The 25486-nt window shown below is 47.4% G+C and overlaps 1 protein-coding gene across 1 annotated transcript in view; it reads right to left on the bottom strand.

Moving 5' to 3' along the window:
- Positions 1–1926: 1926 nt before the first annotated feature.
- The window catches only part of MB21D2 (Mab-21 domain containing 2), a 60839-nt gene continuing 37279 nt past the window's right edge, over positions 1927–25486 (bottom strand). The window contains exon 2 of the mRNA XM_028731817.2: positions 1927–3965. Coding sequence (XP_028587650.1) covers positions 2701–3965 — 1265 coding nt within the window. The 3' untranslated portion in view covers positions 1927–2700. The remainder of the gene's footprint in view (positions 3966–25486) is intronic.

Raw genomic sequence — 25486 nt, 5'->3', positions numbered from 1 at the left:
TCCATGTTAGAGAGCAATTTGGAATCTGCAAAATTAATTTCGTGTCCTGTTTCTTTCATGTGTTGGAAGAGAGAGGAAGTTTTTTCTTCTTTTTTGACGGCATTCTTGTGTTCTGCGATACGTGCATTTATTCGTCTGTTTGTTTGTCCAATGTACGTGGCTGGGCAGACTTTGCAGGGTATTTCATAGACCCCTTGGTCTTCCAACTGGATTTTATCCTTGGGGTTTCTGAGGATATTGGCTATTTTTTGGTTGGCGCAAAAGGCTGTTTTGATATTGTGTTTATGGAGGATTTTGCTAATTTTATCTGTAGTGCCCTTGATATAAGGAAGGAGGGCCATGCCATTGTTTTCTTCTGTGTCTTGGTTTTTGGGGGGTGTTTCTTTTTGGATTAGCTTCGTAACCCTGTTTTGCTGGTATCCATTGGCAATTAACACATTTGAGAGATTCTGTAACTCAGTTGTCAAGTGGTCTTTGTCAGCCAGGCGTTTGGTTCTGGAGATGAGAGTCTTGGCTACGGAGTTTATTTGTGCAGGGTGGTGGTGTGATTGTGCATGTAAGTAGCGGTTGGTGTGTGTTTTTTTCCGGTAGATAGTGTGTCCTAGGGAGCCATCAGGTTTTTTGTAGATTAGGACGTCAAGAAAGGGAAGTTGGTTGTTGGCTTCTATTTCCATAGTGAATTGTATTTTGGGGTGTAGGCTGTTGAGATGTGTGAGGAAGCTGTCCAGTTTTTCCTTCCCGTGTGGCCAAATTACAAAGGTGTCGTCAACATATCTGAGCCAAAGTTTGGGTTTGTGTTCTGAAACGTCGCCTAGACACCCCAACTTTTACACGGGAAGATACCCGAGGACACCAAAACCTGCATTCCTGTACCCGTGAAAATCTACGAAAGCAAATATATATATATATATATATAAAAATGTATTATCTGCCGTCCTGGGCTCCTTGGGGAGGAAGGAAGGATATAAATTCAATAATAATAATAATAATAATAATAGCATGAGAGGTTCCCAATGGCCCATCCAGCCCAGCCTCCTGTTCTGACAGTGCCCAACCAGGTGCTTTGATGGGAGACCCCCAAGCAGAATTCGAACACGAGATCAATACTCTTCTCTCCTGTGGTTTCCAGCAACTGGGATTCAGAAGCACGGCTGCCTCTAGCTGTGGAAGCAGAGCAGAGACAGCAAGGCTAGTGGCCATTGATACTTCTCTCTGGGGTGTGTGTGTGTCAATATTGTGTGTGTCAATATTGTTTGCACTGGCTGGCAGCAGCTTCTCCAAGGGTTTCAGGCTTCCCTCCGAGACCCCAGTGAGGGTTGAAGTCTAGGCCTCCTGCAGGCAGAGCAAATGCCTGCAGCTACAGCCGTTTGCCTTAATGCAACGCAAGGTTCTAGTCCTCATGCTTCCGAAGGGCTGGCTGACACTGGAAGCCGTGGCTCTGCATTGTGGCTCTGCACTGTGGGCACGGATGGCAGCTGTGCCCCAGAGAGCTTCTCCCATCCCTCCCCAGAGATGCTGCTGGGAGCTGAACTCAGTCCCTTTGGCTCTCCCACAGAGCCGGGTCTCCTGGGTCAAAGCACCACAGGCCCCCTCTCTTCCACCAGCAGGATGGCCCCCCATGGATTCTCTGCAGCCAGATTGGTGAGACCACAGAGCAGGAGCTGTTGCTACGGCCGCCTCTCGCGGATGCAAGAAACCGAAAGGGCGCTTAGGAGAAGCTAAGCAGGAGGCGACTTTATCCATGGGCTCCCTTGCAAAGCCCTTCTATCCAGGCCGCGGGGTCATCCGCCAGCCGGGAGCTGGGAGCCTCTCTCAGTGAATCCAGGAGAGCAGCAGGGACTGAGCAGGGAAGAGGGGACCCCCCCACCCCAGATTCAAAATCCTTAGAAGAAGCCAGAAGCCGGCAGATGATGTCATTAGTGCAAATTAACATTTATAATGGTACGTTATTTAATAGCATTTAAATAAGGCTTTGAATAATTACACGCACTAAAAACTAACATTCCAGAACCGTTTTCCTTTCCCCCGCGTGGAAGGTGGGCCGAGGCCCCTCTCCTCATGCCATGAGAAGTCCAAATCTGAGCTATTACATTCAAGAAGAAGTGACTTGGAGGGGGGGCGGGATGTGTGTGGGAAGCAACACCCCATCGTTTTGGGACGTTTCGTCACTGTTTGCAAAGCCGCCTCGGTCCTTCTGGGTGGGCAAAAGAGGAAATGCAGCAAATAAAAATGGAACGCCCCCCCCCCCCAGCAATGGAAAGGAAGCCACAAAACTCCCACCCACCCACCCAAAAAAATCCCCTTCTGGAACTCCTCGCGCTCATGACCTCGGAGTCAAGGGAGGGAGCTCCGGGAAGAAAAAGCAACAGAAGATCAACACGGAAGGGAAGGTTGCAAAAAAAAAAAAGGAGGAAGAGGTGGAAACCCAGGAAGTGTGGCTTCAGGTATTCCTCAAAAGCGACACACAGTCCGGAAAGGGGCAGGGAAGGGGGGAAGCAGACCAAACGAAACAGTGAGAAACCGCCCCATCCTGCAGAACCAGGAAGAAGTCTGTCATTCGTCCTCCGCGAATCCAATCTAAGCTGGATATGTGTTTTTTTAAAAAAGATTCCAAAAAGGGGAGTGGGAGGGAGAGGGTCTTGGGGTGACGGTGAGCCGAGGCTCAAGTCCGAAACTGGGGTGGGGAGAGAAGCCGTCCCTTCAGAAGAACTTGTCATCGATCCGGAAGTGCGGCCGCGTGACATCGTCCGGGTTGATGAAGACGGAGATGGACTTGCCCGGGTTCTCGGTCACCAGCTGCTGGAGCTTTTTGGCCAGCCGGTCGTCAGGCTGGCTGGGGTCTCCGCCATCCGACTGCGGGGAGGGGATGCTGGTGGTGCTGCCCCTCCGCTGGAGCTCCAGCGTCAGCCGGTTGGCCGCCTTGACGTGCTCGATGGCAGTCCGGAGGTGCTCGGCCGGGTCCGAGCGCACGGAGGAGAGCTTGCGGGCGTGGAGCATGGCCGTCTCCTCGGAGAGGTGCTCCAGCATGTTGCACTGGGGGATGAAGTAGTTGGGGCACATCTTGTTGACCAGGCAGTGCTGCAGGTCGTCAATGAGGCCCAGGAGGAAGTGGGCAGCGTAGTCCTCCTGTGCCAGGTAGCTGGCGGGCAGCCGGTCGCAGGCCCAGAGCATCATGCTGCGCAGGTGGTAGGGGCTGATGGCCTTGGGGCGCGAGAGCAGCTTGATGATGATGGCCTTGCACGCCTGGTAGGCCTGCATGAGACTGCCGGAGATGCACTTTTTCAGCTGGACCTCGCTGCGGGCGAAAGACAGCCTCCACTCGTTGTCCTTCCGGCCTTTGTAGGAGCAGGCGGGCACCAGGTAAAACCCGCTGATGACCTCCTCTTCGGTGATCTTCCCATCCCAGAAGTGGTTCTCCATCAGCCAGCTCTGGGCCACGGCCGGCCAACCTTTGAAGGACACGACGGGGACAATGTCGTAGAGCATGCGGCTGCTGCCCACCCCCAGGATGATGGAGATGATGGTCCCGTTCTTCTCCACCTTCTCCACCCTGGGCATCCCCCTCTGGGGCTTCTTCTGGATCTCGGACAGGACCACGCTGATTGAGTCGTGGAACCAGTCGGCCACCTTGGTGGGGGAGAAGAAGTAGTTGGTGGCCCCGTTGATGTGGTCTACGATGGTGCAGCAGTCCTTCCACTTGCTTATGGTGCCCTCGTCAAAGAGCCGCAGGCTCAGCCACGAGTGGCACAGGGCCGAGTGGCGCATGTCCAGGGTGACAGGCTGGTTGCGGTCGTGGAGCTTCAGCGCCGGCACCAGGAGGGTGAAGTCCATGTCGTAGTCAGTGCCGCGGGCGTAGATGTTCAGGTCATCCAGGTCCAGGTCCACCACGCCTTCCCGGACACCCCCAGAGAGGAGCAAGTACTCATTGGCAACCGGGAGCTTTTGGTCAAGTTTCTGCACCATGCCTGCAAAGAGAACGGAGAAGAAGTTCAGAAAGAGGAGAGCAGGGCATCCTCAGCCTCACTGGTTTGCTATAAGATGGCAGCGGAAAGTTAATGGACTATGCAGAACTAGATAAACTAACAGGAAGGATTCGAAACCGGCGGGACCAGAAATTCACGAAGACTGGAGTAAATTTACGGACTATTTGAAAAGTATTTGTGAAGATCAGACGACGTTTGTAGGTTTGCAAGAAGTTTTGTGAGGAGTATTATTGGAAATATTGCAAAAATGGAGAAGGGGAAGGACGATTTGTTAAGAGATGTAAAGGCAATATAAAGTTAAGAAATGCAAAAGAAGTGGTTAAAACGGTGGATCATCAGAGGTGCTGATGGAAGTCTAAAAAGATTGTATAAGTGATAAGTCTTGTGGTACATTTTATAATTTATATGTTAAAATCAATAAAAATTATTTTTTTTAAAAAAAGATGGCAGCGGAAAGACCTTATGCCTTTCAAGAGCTCACGCTTGTAGGGAGAATTAAAATACGTAATGGGAAAGGAAGTAATAAAATGCACCATGGAAAGGGGAGAAGGGGAGTCAATATTAATTGTGTTGTGTGTGTTTTTTGAAATGTTATTGTTTCAAGTCTAAAGGAAAATGAATTTAAAAGAGAGAGAGTTAACCCTTCTGCTGGAGAGGGTGTCTGCCTAAAGGCACATTCCTCCACATGGGGTGGGAATGTCTGCTGCTCAAAGGTTGCTGGACCCAGTTTTTCCCATTGTCATCCACCATGAAAGGGCAACATCTTCACCTAATTGGTAGCAATCTAAGCATTAAGCACAAAGAGTTACAGGAATTGTACAATCTGCGTCTGCTGCAACCTTTATAGGGATATTAGATCTTGTCTGTTCTCTACAGTTGGGGAAGTCGGGTGGTTTTTATGTCTCTGTTTTTTTCATGGCAAATCCTACAATCCAGCCAAGATCCTTGCTGTGGTTATCAAAACTAGGTCACCATTATTAAAGGGAATATGAGCTTCAAGTTCCAATCGCCTGTATTTTTAAACTATTTACAGATTCACAGAATTGTAGTCCATCCCCTGCAATGTAGGAATTGCAGCTTTAGTATGCCTTAAATTATCACGGTCAACTGAATAATTTTACTGTTTTCTCCCCTTTTGTAAACCGTTTTTATACAGGTGTGTAAATGTTCTATAACAAATAAATAACTGGCAGCGTTGGGGAACTTCTGGCCTGCTGGTCAAATCAGGCCGTAAAGATGGGCGCTGGTCTGGATGCTTGCTTGGTTCACTTCGGCGTTAGTTCAGGTGGTACACATCAGATCTATTAAATCAATCTGTCTCTCTATCCCGGAGGCACTCTGGCCCCATTTACCCCCCAGAAAAGTCCAAATGAGAAGACCGGAACACACCCTCTCCTCACAGCAGCCAACAAGATGCCCATTATGGGAAACCCACAGGCAGGATTCAAACACAAGAGCAACATCCTCGCCTTGTGCGGTTTCTACCAAGTGACATTCGGAAGAATTTGCTGCCTCTGACAGGGGAGTGAGAACCCAGCCCTGAGAGTTAGGAACCTTTCTCTCCTCTATGAATTTTTCGCATCTTCTTTTAACGCCATCCAAGCTGGTGGACATCACTGCCTGTTTCTTCACACAGTGCCTCTGGAACTCCCTCCCACAGGAGGCAGTGATAGCTACCAACCTAGATGGCTTTAAAAGAGGATTAGAGAAATTCATGGAGGAAGAGGAGGAGGCTGCCAAGGGCTCCCAACCAGGATGATGATGATGATGCTGCTGCTGATGATGATAATTATTATTTTATTTATACCCCGCCCTTCCCGGTTCAAAAACCGGGCTCAGGGCGGCTAACAACAAATTTAAAACATTCTAAAACACTTAATTATAAAAGCAGCATAAAATACTGTATAAAAACATGAATAACAATAACATTCAAAAATCAATTAGATAATCCCTAGGGCTAGCTGGGGACGCGGGTGGCGCTGTGGGTTAAAGCCTCAGCGCCTAGGACTTGCCGATCAAAAGGTCGGCAGTTCGAATCCCCGCGGCGGGGTGCGCTCCCGTCGCTCGGTCCCAGGGCCTGCCAACCTAGCAGTTCGAAAGCACCCTTGGGTGCAAGTAGATAAATAGGGACCGCTTACTAGCGGGAAGGTACCGGTAAACGGCGTTCCGTGTGCTGCGCTGGCTCGCCAGATGCAGCTTTGTCACGCTGGCCACGTGACCCGGAAGTGTCTCCGGACAGCGCTGGCCCCCGGCCTCTTGAGTGAGATGGGCGCACAACCCTAGAGTCTGTCAAGACTGGCCAGTACGGGCAGGGGTACCTTTACCTTTACCTTTAGGGCTAGCTGGCTGAATTGGTCCTACTTGGGCCAGCAAGGAGACCAGGGGAGAATTAGCTGTGGGGTCTCAGAGCGGGTGAGGGAACGGAAGGGAAATAAAAGATCAGGCTGAATTCAAATTAAAGGCCAGGCGGAATAGCTCTGTCTTACAGGCCCAACAGAAGGAGGTTAAATCCTGCAGGGCCCTGGTTTCATGGGACAGAGCATTCCACCAGGTCGGAGCCATCACTGAGAAGGCCCTGGCCCTGGTGGAGGATAGTCTAACTTCCTTAGGGCCCGGGACCTCTAAACTTTGGTTATTCATGGACCTTAAGGTCCTGAATAATGGCTCTGCTCTGCCTCCACTGTCAGAGGCAGCGATGCTTCTGAGTCTCAGTTGCAGGAAACCTCAGGAGGAGGGAGGGTTGCTCTTGTGTTTGAATCCTGTTTGCGGGTTTCCCTTTGGAACATTTGGTTGGCCCCTGTGAGAACAGGACGGTGGACTCGATGGGCAACTGGCCTGATCCAGCAGGCTCTCCTGATGTTCACAGAGGACCAAAAGGCCCCTTGTTAGGATAACTCAGCTGTGCGTGCTTCATAAGGCGCTGTCACTGCCACCCTCCTCCCTCCCAGGCTGGGTGTCGGAACAGCATTCATGCGCTCAGAGAATCAAAAGTGGAGAGACTGAAAAGCTTGTCAAGAAATCCACCCGCAGAGCTGGCGCTTTGATCATCTGGGACGCTTCCCCTCCCTGCTTTTTTCAATTTGCAGGGAATTAAATCTTCGAAACCAGGGCTGTTTCAGGCTCGGAGCTCCGCGATCGATCGCAGGCACCCGACTCCAGAGGCCAAGGCCACATGTCAGTTGTATTTAAAACCTGCTCTCTCTCCAACCCATTGACCTGAACTATTTTCTGCAGGAGATTGCCTTACAGGGCGCCATGACCTTGCCCCCTCCCTTTTGTCCTCTTGGACAACTTCTGCTGGCTTTTTAACCAGAGCAACAGAGCACCAGATTGGCGGGCAGAAAAGGCCCGGGTTCAAATGCCGCCGCTGGTGGTATCTGCAGGAAGGAGGTGGGAGAAGAAATCTCTCCCTTCTGACCCTGCAGTTCTATGATTCTAGGTGGGGTGCGCTCCCGCTGTTCGGTCCCAGCGCCTTCCAACCTAGCAGTTCGAAAGCACCCCCGGGTGCAAGTAGATAAATAGGGACCGCTTACTAGCGGGAAGGTAAACGGCGTTTCCGTGTGCGGCTCTGGCTCGCCAGAGCAGCGATGTCATGCTGGCCACGTGACCCGGAAGTGTCTGCAGACAGCGCTGGCCCCCGGCCTCTTGAGTGAGATGGGCGCACAACCCTAGAGTCTGTCAAGACTGGCCAGTACGGGCAGGGGTACCTTTACCTTTACCTTTAGGGCTAGCTGGCTGAATTGGTCCTACTTGGGCCAGCAAGGAGACCAGGGGAGAATTAGCTATGATTCTAGGTGAGCTGTTTTTTGCCTCCTCCAGAGTAACTCAGAAATGACTACTGAAATCTGGTGCTCAGGAGAGTCAGCCTTGCACCTACATGAGAGCAGGGCACATTCAGCACACTTTTGCCTTTTGAGACTATGTGTACACGAAGAGCCCTGAACAAAGGTGTGGGTTGTCAGGCGACAGATCAAGTTTCTAGTCCCTCTTTAGGCCAATTGGAACCCATATTCAATTTTTTCACCTCTTTTGCTTCCATTGGCGACAGCCACCTGGGGGTTCTACTCTCAAACAGATCTTTATACCTTATCCAGACATTATACAAAGCTTTCCTCACCATATGGTTCTTAAAACCTTTATGCAATTTTACCTTGTCATACCATATATATGCATGCCAACCAAATCTGTTATCAAATCCTTCAAGATCCAAAATGTCTGTATTCTCGAGGAGCAGCCAATCTTTCAACCAGCAAAACGCTGCTGATTCATAGTAAAGTCTTAAGTCCGGCAGGGCAAAACCCCCTCTATCTTTTGCATCTGTTAATGTCTTAAATTTTATTCTAGGCTTTTTGCCCTGCCAAACAAACTTCGATATGTCTTTCTGCCACCTCTTGAAACAGTCCATCTTGTCTATTATTTGTAATGTCTGAAACAAAAATAACATTCTAGGCAATACATTCATTTTGATAACAGCAATTCTGCCTAACAAGGAAAGTTTCAGCCTTGACCATATGTCTAAATCTTTCTTAACTTCTGTCCAGCATTTATCATAATTGTCTTTAAAAAGATTCACATTTTTCGCTGTCAAATTCACCCCCAAGTACTTCACTTTTTTTGCTATCTCCAAACCTGTTTCATTCTGGAATGTCTCTTTTTCTTCATTTGTTAGATTTTTCTCCAAGACTTTAGTTTTTTGTTTGCTCAATTTAAATCCTGCAACTTGACCAAATATCTCGATCAGTTCTAAAACTCTTTTGGTACTAGTGTTTGGCTGCTGCAAAGTCAAAACTAGGTCATCTGCAAATGCCCTTAGTTTATACTCTCTCACTCCGACCTGAATTCCTTTAACCAACTGGTCCTTTCTAATCATATTTAACAAAACCTCCAGGACCAGTATGAAAAGTAGAGGGGAAATAGGGCATCCCTGTCGTGTTCCTTTCTCTATAGCTATCTCTTCCGTTACCACATTATTCACAATTAGCTTTGCCTTCTGCTCAGAGTATATTGCACCTATACCATTTTCAAAACCTTGGCCTACCCCCATCCCTTGGAGATTCTTTTTCATAAAACTCCAACAAATATTGTCAAAGGCTTTCTCCGCGTCCACAAAAATCAAAACCGCTTTTCTGTTAATGTTCATTTCCAGCAGTTCCACAATGTCTATTATGTTCCTCACATTGTCAGACATGTGTCTTCCCGGGAGAAAGCCAGTTTGATCCTTATGAATCTCACCTGTCAAAACTTTCTTCAGTCTTTTTGCTAAAATGTCTGCAAAAATTTTGTAATCCACATTTAGTAATGATATCGGGCGGTAGTTCTTAACCTGATTCTTTTCAGTCTCGGTCTTTGGTATAAGTGAGATAAAAGCCTCTTTCCACGTTTCAGGTGCCTTTTTCCCCTCCAGTATTTCGTTGCAGACTTCTTTCAATGGTTGCACTAAACATTCTCTCAAAGCTTTATAATATCTGGCCGTCAATCCATCTGGTCCTGGAGACTTTCCCAGTTGTGCCTTTTGAATGGCCTCCTCTATTTCTTGTTCTGTTATTTTCTCATTCAAAATCAACTTGCCCTGTTCTGAAATTTTCGGTAGTCCATGATTTTTAAGAAATTCTTCTATTTCTTGTTCGTTCACTGGCCCTTGTGTGTATAATTTCCTGAAAAAACTTTGAAAACAATTACTTATCTCATTTGGCTTATGTATATTCTTTCCCTCTATCTCCAAACAGGTAACTGTATTCAATTTTTGCCTCTTTTTCAATTGCCATGCAAGGAGCTTCCCACATTTGTCTGCTGACTCAAAAGTCCTTTGTCTCATTTGTTTAATTTTCCATTCTATCTCTTGATTTGTCAATTCCATATATTGCGTCTGGTAATATTTTATCTCTCTCAAAATTTCTTGAGACTTTGGTTTTGACCTCAGTTTCTTTTCTCCTTCCTTCATTTTTTCTAAAATTCTTTCTTTCCTTTCATTTTGCTTTTTCCTCTTGATTGAATTCTGTTGTATCAGGAAGCCTCTCATCACGGCTTTACTCGCGTCCCAGATTGTTCTTTTTTCAACATCTGTTCTCAAATTTATCTCAAAGTAATCTTTCAATGTCTTTAGGGCCTTTTTACAGAATTGTTCATCTCTAAATAGGGAGTCATTCATTCTCCATCTAAAGGATCCAGTTGTTGTCATTTTCATTTCCATCTTTACAGCATTATGGTCGGAGCAGGTTTTTGGGCAGATTTCTACTTTTTTAATCTTTGTAGCCATCACACTAGATACCCAGATTTGATCAATTCTTGTCCATGTCATTTTAGATTCCGAGAAAAAAGTTCCCTCTCTCTCGAGAGGATTCTTTGTTCTCCAAATGTCAATCAAGTCCATATTTTCCGTCATCTCGAAAAAAGTCTTTGGTAGTCTTCCTTCTTTAGATATTGTCTGTCTTTGTGCCTTATCCATATTTGTAGAAACCACTCCGTTCATGTCCCCCATCATTATTATTTTGCAGTCGAGATAGTCTAGTAAAGTCTCATGCAACTTCTTAAAAAATTCTGCCTTCCCATCATTTGGTGCATATATTCCAATTATCAAATATTTTTCCCCCTGGATCTGTACTTCAATTGCCAGATATCTTCCTTCTTCATCCTTAAATTTTAATTTTGGGTCCAATTTTTCTTTTGCATAAATCACTACTCCTCTCTTTTTTACTTTGTGTGTCCTAAATACCCTTTAAAGGTAAAGGGACCCCTGACCATTAGGTCCAGTCGTGGCCGACTCTGGGGTTGTGGCGCTCATCTCGCTATATTGGCCGAGAGAGCAGGCGTACAGCTTCCGGGTCATGTGACCAGCAGGACTAAGCCGCTTCTGGAGAACCAGAGCAGCGCACGGAAACAGGGATTCGAATTGCCAACCTTACGATCCGCAAGCCCTAGGCTCTGTGGTCTAACCCACAGCGCCACTCGCATCTCTATTTTCCAAAAAACTCAACAATTAAATTCTTTTAAAAGCTGAACCACTTTGGGTAAAATCGTTCACTTGTTCACTTCATCACATCTGGCCCTCTTTGAAAAAGGTTTGGGCACCCCTGGCCTAACCCATCTCAAACTGGAAAGAAAGATTAGTGTATGCTCCTCAAAAGGACTCTCCTCTCTCTCCCCCCCCCCCCCATCCTGAAAGCGTATCAATGCACAGACAAACCATCCCAATACAAATGGCTCAAGGACACCGACCGCAATTCACAGCCAGCTGCATTCTGGAAGTGTTAAGCCGCGAGCCAGACAACTGCAGTTTTAAATTAAATTGGAAATATTAATTGATGTTGCTGTAATTTTGCTTGTGCCTCTTGTAACAGAATCATTTGGTCGTTTCTTGGTCCTGCCTACATGGCTTCGCAATTTATTTATTTCTTAAAATGTATACATTGCCAGAGTGTAACAAAGACAAACCTCAAAGCCGTTTGCCAAACCATAAAATCAAGAAAAAATGACAACAGAACTTTCCGTATGTTGCTTTCCTCTGTTTATTTTTATGACTTTGTTCCCTGCTCTGGGACTGAAAACACTCAATGAAGAAGGGACTATAAATATTGCAAATAAATTAATATGGGGGGGGGGGGAGGCTGTTGGTTTCTCTGGAATGTCAGCCTTCCAGGTTAAAGAAACCTAAACCAGAAGTCTGCTGTGGAAAAGCGGAACTTGGGAGGGGAGGGGAAAGGCATTCCGAAATTTCTCACAAAAGAGCAGTTTAGGAGAAAAGGGAAAAACAGGCCGGAAGAACTCCTTTCGAGGTTCTTACATTGCTGCCTTGGTTTTTTGGTTTTTTAAAGTGCTGTTAAATAAACATGCCTCTGAAAAAAAGAGCCCTATGGGATGGTTTGAAGTTATTTTTGGGAAACTATTTTTAAAATCACATGCCCAACGAATGTGACGCTCTGCTCCCTGCCGGAGATTTTCAAGATGCAACAAAAGGAGCACTAACACGTGGGTCAGAGGGGGGGAAATCCTGCCAGCATCCTTCTCCCAGCCCTCAAACCTCTGTCCCAAACACACACACACACACACACACACACACACAGCCCTCCTGTTCCCACCAAATTCTTCCATTCAGGGGGAGTCAGCAATTTTGCAACGATTTTTTTCCTAAAATAGCAAATGCTGTTCAAGGTCTAACTTTTTGTTAAAAAAAATAAAAATCTTTATTAAGCCCCATTAAGCAGAATGCTCAATGCAAAGCCAAGCCCAGACAGCTTGTTATTTTAGGACAAAAAGCCCGACAGCAACTTTTGCATCTGAAGGAAAAGAGGAAGAGTTAGGACCAGACCTTCCTCTTGGCACTGGAGGTCAGAAAGCTGCGCTATACTTTGCAACCACACCAGGGACCAGTTTAAAGCAAGCAGAATATTTCTCTTGCTGGCTGGTGCCTTATGAGGAACGGTTGAAGAAGCTGGGTATGTTTACCCTGGAAAAGAGGAGACTAAGAGGATAGGGGAGCCATCTTCAAATATCTAATGGGCTGTCACAAGGAAGAGAGAACAAGCTTGTTTTCTCCTGCTCTGGAGGGTAAGACTCGAACCCGTCGCTTCAAGTTGCAAAGAAAGGAGATTCTGATGCAACATCAGGAAGAGCTTTCTGGCGGTTAGAGCTGTTCCACAGTTAAACCGGGAGGTGGTGGACTCTCCTTCCTTCAAGCAGAGGTTGGACGACCGTCTGCCAGGGAGTCTTTAGCTGAGATTCCTGCACTGCAGGAGGTTGGACTAGATGGCCCCAAGAGGTCCCTCTCCAACTCTAAAATTCTACACTAGGCTCTTTAGACATGCAGCAGAACCAAGCCAGGGGGGTTTGTTTTTGGTGGAGGACACTATTTCAGGCCATAGATTGAAGTTTGGCATTTTTGAACGCTCCCTCGTTGCAAGAGGGGGTGGGGTGGGGAAACAAAGCTTTCTGTATACTAAAAACCTGTGGGATGTGAAACACAAGAGCAGTCAAGTACAACATTCCTAGAGTGAACATGTTTACACATGGGGAGGAATGTTTGTCCAGCCAGCAGGAAAACTTCCTGTTTCCTTCTGGGCTGGGACAGACTTCCTCTGCATGTGACTAGAGGTGGGTGTGGCCTCACCTGTGCAGGTAAGGACAAAAGCACAGGGCAGGGCAGCCATCTCTCTCTCTTTGACTACATGCATCAAAGACGCAACATCTGCTTAGCCAAAGATGCCCTCTTGGCCAAGAGAGGACAAAGGGACTGTCTCCTTATGAGATAGTTTCCAGGTATATGTTACTTTTCTAAGCTAAGTCTGCCTTCTGGGATCCGATTGTGAACAGAATGATGTGTGAGTAAACCTTTTTATACTTTTATAGAAGACTGTGTCATGTCTTATGTTTTATGAGGAAATAAGGGGAAAATACCAGAACAGTTATTATAGAGGCTTTAGCTGAGCAAACGCATCCGCTGTGAGTTTACAAAGGGGAATGTTACTCTGCTAAATTGTGAACTTGTTAACACAAAGGCTATAATCAAACAATATATCCTCTCCTGCACCCCTGAACATTCCCACAAAACTGAACACCATCAAGCCTGTTTTTCTTCCTGACATAGAGCTCTCCTCTCTTCAGGGAATTTCTCATATGCACACCCAGCCCACCATGTATCCATGGGCACCTAAATTTAAGTGTCACGCACAAATGGTGGAGAGAGCTGTCAAGGAGTGACAAAAGCAAGTCAGAATGTAGTTGGTATGAAGCGACGTGATGTAACTATAAAGACATCAATGGAGAATCGGGCAAAATATCCAAAACAGGAATCAAAGAAGGATTTTGTCCCAAAATAGTTCACATTCACAGCTTTATTTTATTTTTTTATTCTTGAAGTAATGTAAATGTAACTTTACATGTCATTATTAGTATTAAGTTATTTCCTAATAAAAGTTGGTATTCAATATTCACCTATCCAGTTGCTTAAATGTAAAATTGTCGTAGGATCGTATGAGTCACATTTAGATTTAAATAGCAATACTATCATCATTAAAAGCTTTTTTTAAGTCCTGGTTTTTGTTGTATCAATTTGTATTCTGCATCTTTTATTGTTCTTTTTTTTAAAAAAATGCAATTCCTACAAAATAAAGCTGAATCGGTCATAAAGTGATGAAAATAGCTGTTTACTTGGCCGTTTTCCTATGTCGCGAAGGCTGAAATTTCAGTTCAGTGGAGGAGGGTCAAGATATTAACTGATATGCATGAAAGTTTAGATACAGCTATACAATCCCTACTGGAGTAAGATAAGACCTTTGCAGCATGCATTAAAAAAAATTATAATAATTTATGAACCGCCCTAATGGGCAGCACTCAGGTCTCCCTCTCCTCAACCCTCCATTACGCCACAGGGGGAACCCTACCCCCCCCCCCCCCCGAATCCTGAATTTGCACCTTGACCACAGATCTGGTCCTCAGACATTCCTGTTGAGAAAGAGCTTTTTTCCGACCAGGGGAGTCCAGTTCACGTGTCCTCTGCATGTGGGCTGTGGCTCCTCTCTAGGAGTGAGCGTGGATTACCCTCTTGCGATTCAGTCCCAGGACATCCCATAATCCCTTAAAAATCCTTCCCAGCTTGGCTTGTGTTCCTCTGACGCCATCCAGGCCTTGCCTTGACAGCTTGGGCCGTTTTTCAAGCACCCCCCAGCTGCTAACCCAGGCACACGGGTACTTTATTCTTTTCTTTTCTTAATTTTTATAGGTTTTCCATTTAATAATATACATTCACATCATTATGGTCCACTTTGTCCCTCTGGCTCCTTAGAGCCAATCTCCTTCCTCCCCTCCCGCCTCGTGGCTTTCATACTCAACCTTTGTATCATTGCATTTTATACATTTTCCAATTCTAATTCATTCATTACTTAGGACGTTAAAATTTACATGAATATCAAAAGGTAAAAAAACCCCCTCCTCTTTACGATTCTTCAGATGTGATGTTAACTGTTTACAGTGATCTTTCAAATATCGAATAAATTTGCTCCAGTCCTTTTGGAATACTTGACCATGCTTGTTTCGAAACCGGGCACTTTCTTTTCTTTTATGTTGAGCACATCCTTTAAGGTGCAAGACCTTATACTTCATGGGTAGGCAAACTAAGGCCCGGGGGCTGGATCCGGCCCAATCACCTTCTAAATCCGGCCCACGAACAGTCCGGGAATCAGAGTGTTTTTACACGAGTAGAATGTGTGCTTTTATTTAAAATGCATCTCTGGGTTCCTTGTGGGGCCTGCTTGGTGTTTTTACACAAGTACAGTGGTACCTCTGGATGCGAACGGGATCCACTCTGGAGCCCCATTCGCATCCTGAAGTGAACGCAACCCGTGTCTGCGGGGGTCGCAATTCACCGCTTCCGCGCATGCGTGTGACGTCATTTTGAGCATCTGCGCATGCGCGAGTGGCGAAATCCAGAAGTAACGTGCTCCGTTACTTCCGGGTCGCCGCAGAGCGCAACCCAAAAATGCTTAACCTGAAGCTACTTGAGCCCAAGGTATGACTGTAGAACGTGTACTTTTATTTAAAATGCATCTGTGGGTTATTTGTGGCAGTGGCGGAGAGCAGGCAGGGCTGGCACTCGTCCTGGGGGTGTGGCATGCTGCCTGCAGGGGCGTGGCCCCCTGTGCAGGCTGGGGGGCAGCCCGATGGTACCCCACTGGGATCACGCTGCCAGGGGCTCCCCCCCACACTCCTCTTCCTCCGCCAGTGATTTGTGAGACGTAGGAATTTGTTCTCCCCCCTTCAAAATATAGTCCGGCCCCTCACAAGGTCTGAGGGACAATGGACCGGCCTCCTGCTGGAAAAATCTGCTGACACCCACCCCCAAAAAACTCTTCCCAATGAAGGCAGTTGCCCGTTTCCCCCTCTTGCCAGTATCGGCTACCTGACATTTAGAAGACATCTTAATGCAGCCCTGTTCAGTTTTTAATGTGTGACATTTTAACGTATTTTTAATCTTTGTTGGAAGCCACCCAGAGTGGCTGGGGAAACCCAGCCAGATGGGTGGGGTACAAATTAATAATAATAATAATAATAATAATAATAATAATAATAATAATAATAATAATTACATGGCAGGTGCTTCTTTCTACTTTCTACTTCTGCCCCCAAGCCAAACTGACTCATTTCCAGGTGAGGTATTCGTGGGAAAGCCAAGCATTATGGGATCATTGCAGTCGAACACTTTGGAAGCATAGAAGGAAAACCACTTCCCTATGGAGTGTGCGGCACAGAAGCAGAAATCTCTCACTGGGGTCTGATTCGCAAACCCCTCAGCGCCATCTTGTGGCTTACTCTCTGAACAACACCCCAAGGGGGTTGGGGGGGGGGAGAAGAGAGATTTTAAACTTTCCTAAGATTTTTGTGTCTCTTTCTAGGTGATCAGAATCAGATGGCTGGGCTGCATAAGTGCTATGCTAGATAGAAATTTAAACATAAACACGGGGGACGCAGGTGGCGCTGTGGGTTAAACCACAGAGCCTAGGACTTGCCGATCAGAAGGTCGGTGGTTCGAATCCCCATGATGGGGTGAGCTCCCGTTGCTCAATCCCTGCTCCTGCCAACCTAGAAGTTTGAAAGCACAAAGTGCAAGTAGATAAATAGGTACCGCTCTGGCGGGAAGGTAAATGGTGTTTCTGTGCGCTGCTCTGGTTCGCCAGAAGCGGCTTAGTCATGCTGGCCACATGACCTGGAAAAACTGTCTGCGGACAAACGCCGGCTCCCTCGGCCAGTAAAGCAAGATGAGCGCCGCAACCGCAGAGTCGTCCGCGACTGGACCTAACGGTACCTTTATGCTCACCTAGAAAATCTCCAGGCCCTTAATTCTTCTCGCTGGGGGTCAGCTTTCTTTGCTTTTCTCACCGTCTACTCAGGTTTCTAGTCCCTAAAGCGAGAGGGATTTAGGGGCTCAGTGATCCTGGAAGCTCAGGAAGGCTTCCAACTGGCTGCAACTGTTTTGCCTTCTGACTGATTGAAGACATTTGACTGTGCTCTACAGTAGATATTGTTTTAATACACTGTTTAATACCACTTTGGGGAAGAAAAGGCGTGGATAGATAGATAGATAGATAGATAGATAGATAAGAAAGAGGCAGTGTGGAATAGTAGTTAAGAGTGTCAGAAAAGGACCTGGGAGAAACCAGGGTTCGAATCCGCACCCAGCCATGGAGCTCACTGGGTGTCCTTGGAAGCTAATCACTGCCTCTCAGCCAAACCTTCCTCACAGGGTTGTTGTGAGGATAAAGTGAGGAGGGGAACAGCCATGTTACCACCTTGAGCTCCTCAGAGGAAAAGATGGGGGGGATATTAATGCAGCAATAATAATAATAATAATAATAATAATAATAATAATAATAATAATAATAAACCAGTAGCAGGCATGTCCCAGCCAGAGACAAAATCCCAGTGGCCCTTAATGGAGCAGAGGCCAAACACGTGGCCTCAGGGCCTGGAAACTGCCAGGTCTCATCCTGAATATTCATCCCTTGCAGGCCTCCATCTCTTTTCAGGAGCCTCCCAGCAGCCGACACAAGCCCACCACCTCCCCCTCCACAAAGCTCGCACTATTAAAATTGCCAAAGAACAGCAGCCTGCTTTTTATCTGTGGAAAACTTCTGCACAGACAGTTTTACTTGGCGCTTTATTCCTTTCCGCTGCTGAGGCAGCTTTTCTCCTTTCTTCCATTCTGAGGGGGCCTGGAATTTAATCTGTGATATTTTAAGGGTTTTGCTTTCCCCACTCTGTAATAATATTTATTGTTGGCTGCCTTGGGAGTTTGTTCCAAACTTTATAATCGTACGGTTTACATTTCTGAAACGCATGGTCATCGATAATAACATTGATTTTTTTTGGGGGGGGGATGATGATGTCCTGAGTCCCTTCCGATTGCTAGGCTCCTGTATTTTGGGTAGCCAGGGGTCAGCAAACTTTTTCCGCAGGGGGCCGGTCCACTGTCCCTCAGACCTTGAGGGGTGCCGGACTATATTTTTTTGGGGGGGGATGAATGAATTCCTATGCCCCCAAAATAACCCAGAGATGCATTTGAAATAAAAGCACACTTTCTACTCATGTAAAAACACACTGATTCCTGGACCGTCTGTGGCCGCATTTAGAAGGCAATTGGGCCACATCCGGCCCCCGGGCCTTAGGTTGCCTACCCATGGACTAGGCGATGGCTTTGGCTGACTAGCTAAGTGCCAAGATTTGCATAACCAAAGAGGTTGCTCTGTGGCACAGAACAAATTGGGGAGGGTGGGGAAAGAGACATTCTTTCTCTCTCTCTTTCTCTCCCCGTCCCCCCAGCCTCAAGGTAGGAGGAAAATAGTTGGGTATGAACTGAGCTGGAAGCAGCTCAGGCGTTGGAGACACAAAGGCTTCCTTTCTCTGTGCTGGATCCCAAGCCGAGACTATCAGAGAATTGCAGAGTTGGAAGGGACGCCCAGAGTCATCTAGTCCAACCCCCTGCAATGCAGGAATCTTAAGATGCGGAGGCAGTGAGAGATTTTACTTTATGGAAGTGAGAGCTGGACCATAAAGAAGGCTGATCGCTGAAGAATGGATGCTTTTGAATTCTGGTGCTGGAGGAGACTCTTGAGAGTCCCATGGACTGCAAGAAGATCAAACCTCTCCATTCTGAAGTAAATTAGCCCTGAGTGCTCACTGGAAGGACAGATCCTGAAGCTGAGGCTCCAAGACTTTGGCCACCTCATGAGAAGAGAAGACTCCCTGGAAAAGACCCTGATGTTGGGAAAGATGGAGGGCACAAGGAGAAGGGGACGACAGAGGATGAGATGGTGGGACAGTGTTCTCAAAGCTACCAGCATGAGGGAGGCAGTGGAAGACAGGAGGGCCTGGCGTGCTCTGGTCCAGGGGGTCACAAAGGGGCAGACACGACTAAACGACTTAACAACAACAATCTTGGCGGGCAGGGGTGTAGAAGGTAGAAGAGCCAATTTGCCAAGCCAGCCCCTTTGTCTAGGCAATGGCTTTGGCCGACTAGCTAAGTGCCAAGTTTCACATAACCAAAGAGGTTGCTCTGCGGCACAGAACAAATTGGGGGGGGGGCAGACTTTGTTTCTCTCTCTCTTTCTCCCCTCCCCCCCCCCCCGCCAGCTTCTAGGTAGGAGAAGAATAGCCAGAGAGTTGGGTATGAGCTGAGCTGGAAGCAGGCTGGGCGTTGGAGACACAGAGACTTCCTTTCTCTGTGCTGGATCCCAAGCTGAGACTATCACAGAATTGCAGAGTTGGAAGGGACGCCCAGGGTCATCTAGTCCAACCCCCTGCAATGCAGGAATCTCAAGATGCGGTCCCCCATCCAATTTGAAACCATACCGGACCCTGCTTAGCTTTGCAACTGCGCTAGCAGTTTTATTGCTGGACCATTAGGAGCTGACGAATGGTGAAGCAAGGTCTTTTGGGGGTGCTGACGCTGTGAGCCCCTCCGTTATCATGCTCAGGTTGCGCATACATGAAAATAGGGCCATATACCCTCAAAACACCACGGTCTCTGCTAACCTTCATTCCAAGGAAACTGAACCCCACCGGGCGACAGCCGACCTGCTCAAACGCTGAACCTGAGAAAGGCCTCGTTCTCAGAGATGCTGAAGGCAGCACAATGAGCTTATCTCCGGCTGCCAGAGAGAGATCACAGGTGCGCAGGGAGCATTTGGCACGGCTCTTCAAATTCCTCATTAACAAGCTGATCCTACGGTCCGTGATCCGGGGAGAGGAAAGGGGTGTGCGTTCTGCTCCACTCACGGCAGCGCAAGGGGCTAAGCAAGTTTCAAAACCAGACACAGGAGGGGGAAAGGGCACATGGGGACAGGAGGCAGCAGCGTCAGCAGGGAAGCACGGCCGTAGCCATGTGCCACCAACCAGCCACGAATCTCCTGTGCCGATGCAACGTTGCCACACCAAAGGACGGTGTGCCAAGGCCCCAAGATGCCGAGGAGGAGGCTCAGCTGGCTGGCCCTGATGCCACGGGGGGCGGGGGGCAGCTTCTGCAGGCCCCCCAGGGCCCAGCTCCAAAGGGTGGTTTTTGCACTGCAGGAGCTGTGGGGAGCATCCGGACCTCTCTAGGTGCTGCTCTACAATTCACACCAGCCCTGGCAAACATGATGATGAAATGAAGGAAGGAGGCTCAGAGGAAAAGCAGGATAGATATACAAATAAATAAATAAATAACAACAACAATTTATTCATACTCCGCCCATCTGGCTGAGTTTCCCCAGCCACACTGGGCGGCTCCCAATCGAATGTAAAAAACAATACAGCATTACATCAAACATTAAAATCTCCCTAAGCCACCCACGTTGGAGATCATCGCTGCCTCCTGCAGGAATGAGTTCCACCATCTAACTATGTGATGCATGAAGAAGACCTTCCTTTTATCTTTTAAGGTGTGCAGAGGAGAGCAACTAAGATGATCAAGGGCCTGGAAACAAAGCCTGATGAGGAACAGTCGAAGGAGTTGGGTATATTTAGCCTGGAACGGCACAGACTGAGAAGAGATACGAGAGCCATCTTCAAATATCTAAAGGGCTGTCCCCTTAAATCTCCTCCCAGGGCTCAGAGTGTACAGTCCCTTCTTTAAACAAGACCATTGATTAAAGGGGCACAGAGAGAAGAAATGCCATGGGGCATCTGCAAAAGTCCCACTGGACACCTTCCTTTGCCCCAGCTGCAACAAAACCTGTCTCTCCTGCATTGGTCTCTATGGCCACAGCAGGCGCTGCAAACGTCCAATGGTTTCCCTTCTCTCCTCCATTGTCTCCTGAGACAGATGCCAACCGCGCTTGCTGCCACCACTGTCTCCTGTCTCTCGTCCAGCAAGCCAGTTGTTAAACGCCAGAGCTCAATGAGACCCAGCAAAAACCCATTCTTACAGATCAGAAACCTAAAGCCTCGCAAACGGCAGTCCCTAAACTTCAGAAACCTGCAAGTCACAGCAACCAGGTGCGGTCCGAGGCAGGGATCGGCAGCCGCCCTTCCGTTTTCACCCAGATGGTGGTGCCAAGAGTCCAATTTACATTCTGCACTGACCAAGGAAAAGGAGGTTCTGCAAAGATTGGACACGAGAGGGTGCAGTTCGGTACCCAAACACAGGAGACCCAAAGAAGCGAGTGGCAGGCCCAGGCAGGCAGAAACATCATCATCATCATCATTTATTATTTATACCCCGCCCATCTGGCTGGGTTTCCCCAGCCACTCTGGGCGGCTTCCAACAAAACACTAAAATACAATAACCTATTAAACATTAAAAGCTTCCGTAAACAGGGCTGCCTTCAGATGTCTTCTAAAAGTCAGATAGTTGTTATCTTTGACATCTGGTGGGAGGGCGTTCCACAGGGTGGGCGCCACCACCGAGAAGGCCCTCTGCCTGGTTCACTGTAACTTGGCTTCTTGCAGTGAGGGAACCGCCAGAAGGCCCTCGGAGCTGGACCTCAGCATCCAGGCAGAATGATGGGGGTGGAGACGCTCCCTCAGATATACTGGACCGAGGCCGCTTAGGGCTTTCAAGGTAAGCACCAACACTTTGAATTGTGCTCGGAAACGTACTGGGAGCCAATGTAGGTCTTTCAGGACCAGTGTTATATGGTCTTGGCGGCCGCCCCCAGTCACCAGTCTGGCTGCCACATTCTGGGTTAGTTGTAGTTTCTGGGTCACCTTCAAAGGTAGCCCCACGTAGAGCACATGGCAGTAGTCCAAGCGGGAGATGACCAGAGCATGCACCACTCTGGCAAGACAGTCTGCAGGCAGGGAGGGTCTCATCCTGCGTACCAGATGGAGCTGGGAGACAGCTGCCCTGGACACAGAATTGACCTGTGCCTCCATGGACAGCTGTGAGTCCAGAATGACTCCCAACATTCATGGAATTAGGGCAGGTCCAGACCCTCGACCGCCAGGCAACTATTCCCCTTGACCGGGATCCTGCCTGCAATGGAATCAGCTTCCCACAATCACCTTCCTGCAAGAGCCTTAACTACGGAGCAAACTTCTGCACGGCCTGAACTAGTGTTACTCCTGACTGAGGTTCCCTGTCTTAGCCAGGACTTGAAAGCAGAGCTGGACGCTTTCAAAAAGTTTGCAATCCCTCTTAGCATTAACTATGGTTAAGAGCAGAGGTGCCGGTACTCTGGGCCACATTTTTGGCAAGAACAAAAGAGGTGCCGGTACTGCACACCCTTGGGTACCCCCTGGAATAAAAAGGGCACTAGTCCCTTGCAAGAGGAGGGAGAACAGCTGGGCATAAATGCAATGATAAATGCAGTGATAAATGCAATGTTTATAATGTAATAAATAAAATTATAATGTAATTAAATGTATACCCAGAGTGTATGCCAGAGTGGCTGGGGAGACTCAGACAGATGGGCGGGGTATAAATAATTTAAAAATGTTGTTGTTGTTGTTGTTGTTGTTGTTGTTGTTGTTGTTGTTGTTGTAATAAAATAAATAAATAAGCAAGACCCACTCCTGACATCTTAGCCCGAGCTAGAAGGTGCATCAGCCAAAAGTGTGAGAGAGGAAACAGAATTGCAGGGTCTCCAACCCCCTGCAATGTGAACTTTTAGTTTTTAAGTGAACTTTTAAAACTTGGTGAAATTAACCTGCTCCTTCTGCCTATCTGCATTAGAATGGCGGCTAGAAATTAATATTAAAATATCAAACCAATAAGGGATGCGGGTGGCGCTGTGCTACAGAGCCTAGGACTTGCCGATCAGAAGGTCGGCGGTTTGAATCCCCGCAATGGGGTGAGTTCCCGTTGCTCGGTCCCTGCTCCTGCCAACCTAGCAGTTCGAAAACATGTCAAAGTGCAAGTAGATAAATAGGTACCGCTCTGGCGGGAAGGTAAACGGCGTTTCTGTGTGCTGCTCTGGTTCGCCAGAAGCGGCTTAGTCCTGCTGGCCACATGACCCGGAACCTGTACGCCGGCTCCCTCGTCCAATAAAGCGCGATGAGTGCCGCAAGCCCAGAGTCGTCCGTGACTGGACCTAATGGTCAGGGGTCCCTTTACCTTTATCAAACCTATAATCTATGTATTAACCTGAAACACTTTCTGAAACTGCAGGAGCACAGAAACATATCTGAGAGTTGAAGTGCTTCCCTCTAAAAACAAAAGGAGTTATTCGTTGCCAATGGTTCTATCAAGCTGCATCTTTCAACGGGAAAGTGACCTGACTTAACAGTGTGCAAGCCTTGTTTCTGGCCAGTCTCATCTCCTGGCTGCTGAGCTGCCACCAGCTCCCACGGGTGAACGAGCCCTGGCAGCTGCTGCTCCTGTGCTGCCCCCAAGTCGTGGGAAGGTCCTGGGACAGCAAGACCCGGGTCTGGCTCCCTCGAGTAGGAAGAGAGTGTTCTGGACACTTGTGGGATTTTGCTGTACTACTTTGGGTTTATTTGTAAATGTTTTGCTACAGAAATGCAGGCAAGGGGGAAGAAGGCTCCAAGGTCAACTCTCTGCCTCTGCAATGTGTATGTGAACACCTGCACAAGTTACATCAAGGAGTCTCCCCTAAGTCAGGCATGTCCAAAGTCTTGTTTTGGGGGCCTAATATGGCCCGCCAGTCAGTTTAATCCGGCCCCTGTGGCAGTTAATGTGGCAGGTTGAGAGGTGTTCTCTACCAGGACAGACTTTGCTCATGTGCTCAAGACATCGATTCCATAAAACATATTTTGTTGCATTGTGCAAAATATGAGCAAGCTGGGGCTGAACTGATACTACCCTTGTTAGTACCTTTCCTGGGAAAATCAGAGGCTTACTATGTCAGGTTCCTATTGGAAGACCGGACAAATGCTAGAACATTAGCAGTGGCAAAGTTTTTATCGATGGCTGCAAGAACCAATGATCCCTATATTCTGAACAAAATGCTTGTTTAACCTGGAGGTAGGCTGTATGAATTGTGTATTGTTTTGTAACGATTTGTTGGGTCTCTGGACCGTAATAAAGATTGTTGTTCTTGTTGTTGTTAATTTCCTGGGGTAAAATCCCCAAAAAAGCTCAACAACTTCATGCATCTTCACTTCATCAAATCTGGCCCTCTGAAAAAAGTTTAGGCACCCCTGTCCTAGTTTACTTTCTTGGGCTCCATGATCACTGCAGATGGTGACAGCAGCCATGAAATTAAAAGACGCCTGCTTCTTGGGAGAAAAGCAATGACAAACCTAGACAGCATCTTAAAAAGCAGAGACATCACCTTGCCAACAAAGGTCCGTATAGTAAAAGCTATGGTTTTCCCAGTAGTGATGTATGGAAGTGAGAGCTGGACCATCAAGAAGGCTGATCGCCGAAGAATTGATGCTTTTGAATTCTGGTGCTGGAGGAGACTCTGGAGAGTCCCATGGACTGCAAGAAGATCACACCTCTCCATTCGGAAGGAAATCAGCCCTGAGTGCTCACTGGAAGGACAGATCCTGAAGCTGAGGCTCCAAGACTTTGGCCACCTCATGAGAAGACTCCCTGGAAAAGACCCTGATGTTGGGAAAGATGGAGGGCACAAGGAGAAGGGGTGGGACGGTGTTGTCGAAGCTACCAGCATGAGTCTGCCCAAGCTGCGGGAGGCAGTGGAAGACAGGAGGGCCTGGTGTGCTCTGGTCCAGGGGGTCACGAAGAGTCGGACACCACTAAACAACAACAACAACAAGCCCTAAGTGGAATGGGGCAGGGAGTACATCTTCTTCTAAAGCTCTGCTCCTCTATTCAGTGTACTCAGGACAGATCTGCAGCATATTGTCTCCAGCAATTTGCTCCCATTGAAGCAACATCAGCCAGTCATTCTGTGCCATAATGTCCATAACAAAGCAAGGCTGCCCAGTTGCCTTAACCGTACTTTTTTTAAAAAGTCTGTGTGTAAGAACAAGGAAAGCCTGATGAACCAGGCCTGTTCTCACAGTGGTGATCCAGATGTTCATGATGCCCAAGAGCACTTTCCTCTCCTCCATCACAACTACTCAGAACAGTACTCTGCATAACTTTAGCAAGAGTTTCAAGACCACATAGAAACCATGCAAAAATAAAGGGGAGGAGTTTGCAGTACTTGGGACGGCCACTAGAGGGCAAGCCTCCCCTGGGATTAGACAACATTGCCATAAAAATATATACCATATTTTTTCGTGCATAACACGCCCCCGTGTATACGACACCCCCTATTTTGGGAAAGTCAAAATTCAGAAAATGGGGGGAGATTGCCCCTGTGTATAAGACTACCCCCCCTTTTAACATTATATTTTAATTAAAAAAACCTTAGTATTATACAAGGAAAAGTACGGTATATTTCTGCATGTGGGGAGCGCTTACCTCTCGCACCCTCAGGGTTCTTTATTTTAGAAGTTCAGCAATCAAAGCAAAATGCTTTGACATTTCCTAAAGATGCTGGCTGGTAAATGAAAGGTCTGCATCAAGACTTATTTATAAATCCATTTTTAAGAAGAAAAAAACACCACCAGACGCCACAGAAAAGAATGAAAAGTGTAAAAAAAAAGAGAAGCAGCCTGCAGTTTTG

Source organism: Podarcis muralis, chromosome 6 (assembly GCF_964188315.1).
Source record: "Podarcis muralis chromosome 6, rPodMur119.hap1.1, whole genome shotgun sequence".
NCBI classification, from domain to species: domain Eukaryota; kingdom Metazoa; phylum Chordata; class Lepidosauria; order Squamata; family Lacertidae; genus Podarcis; species Podarcis muralis.
Note: the sequence above shows the minus strand (reverse complement) of the source record. Positions and strands in the feature narration are given on the sequence as shown.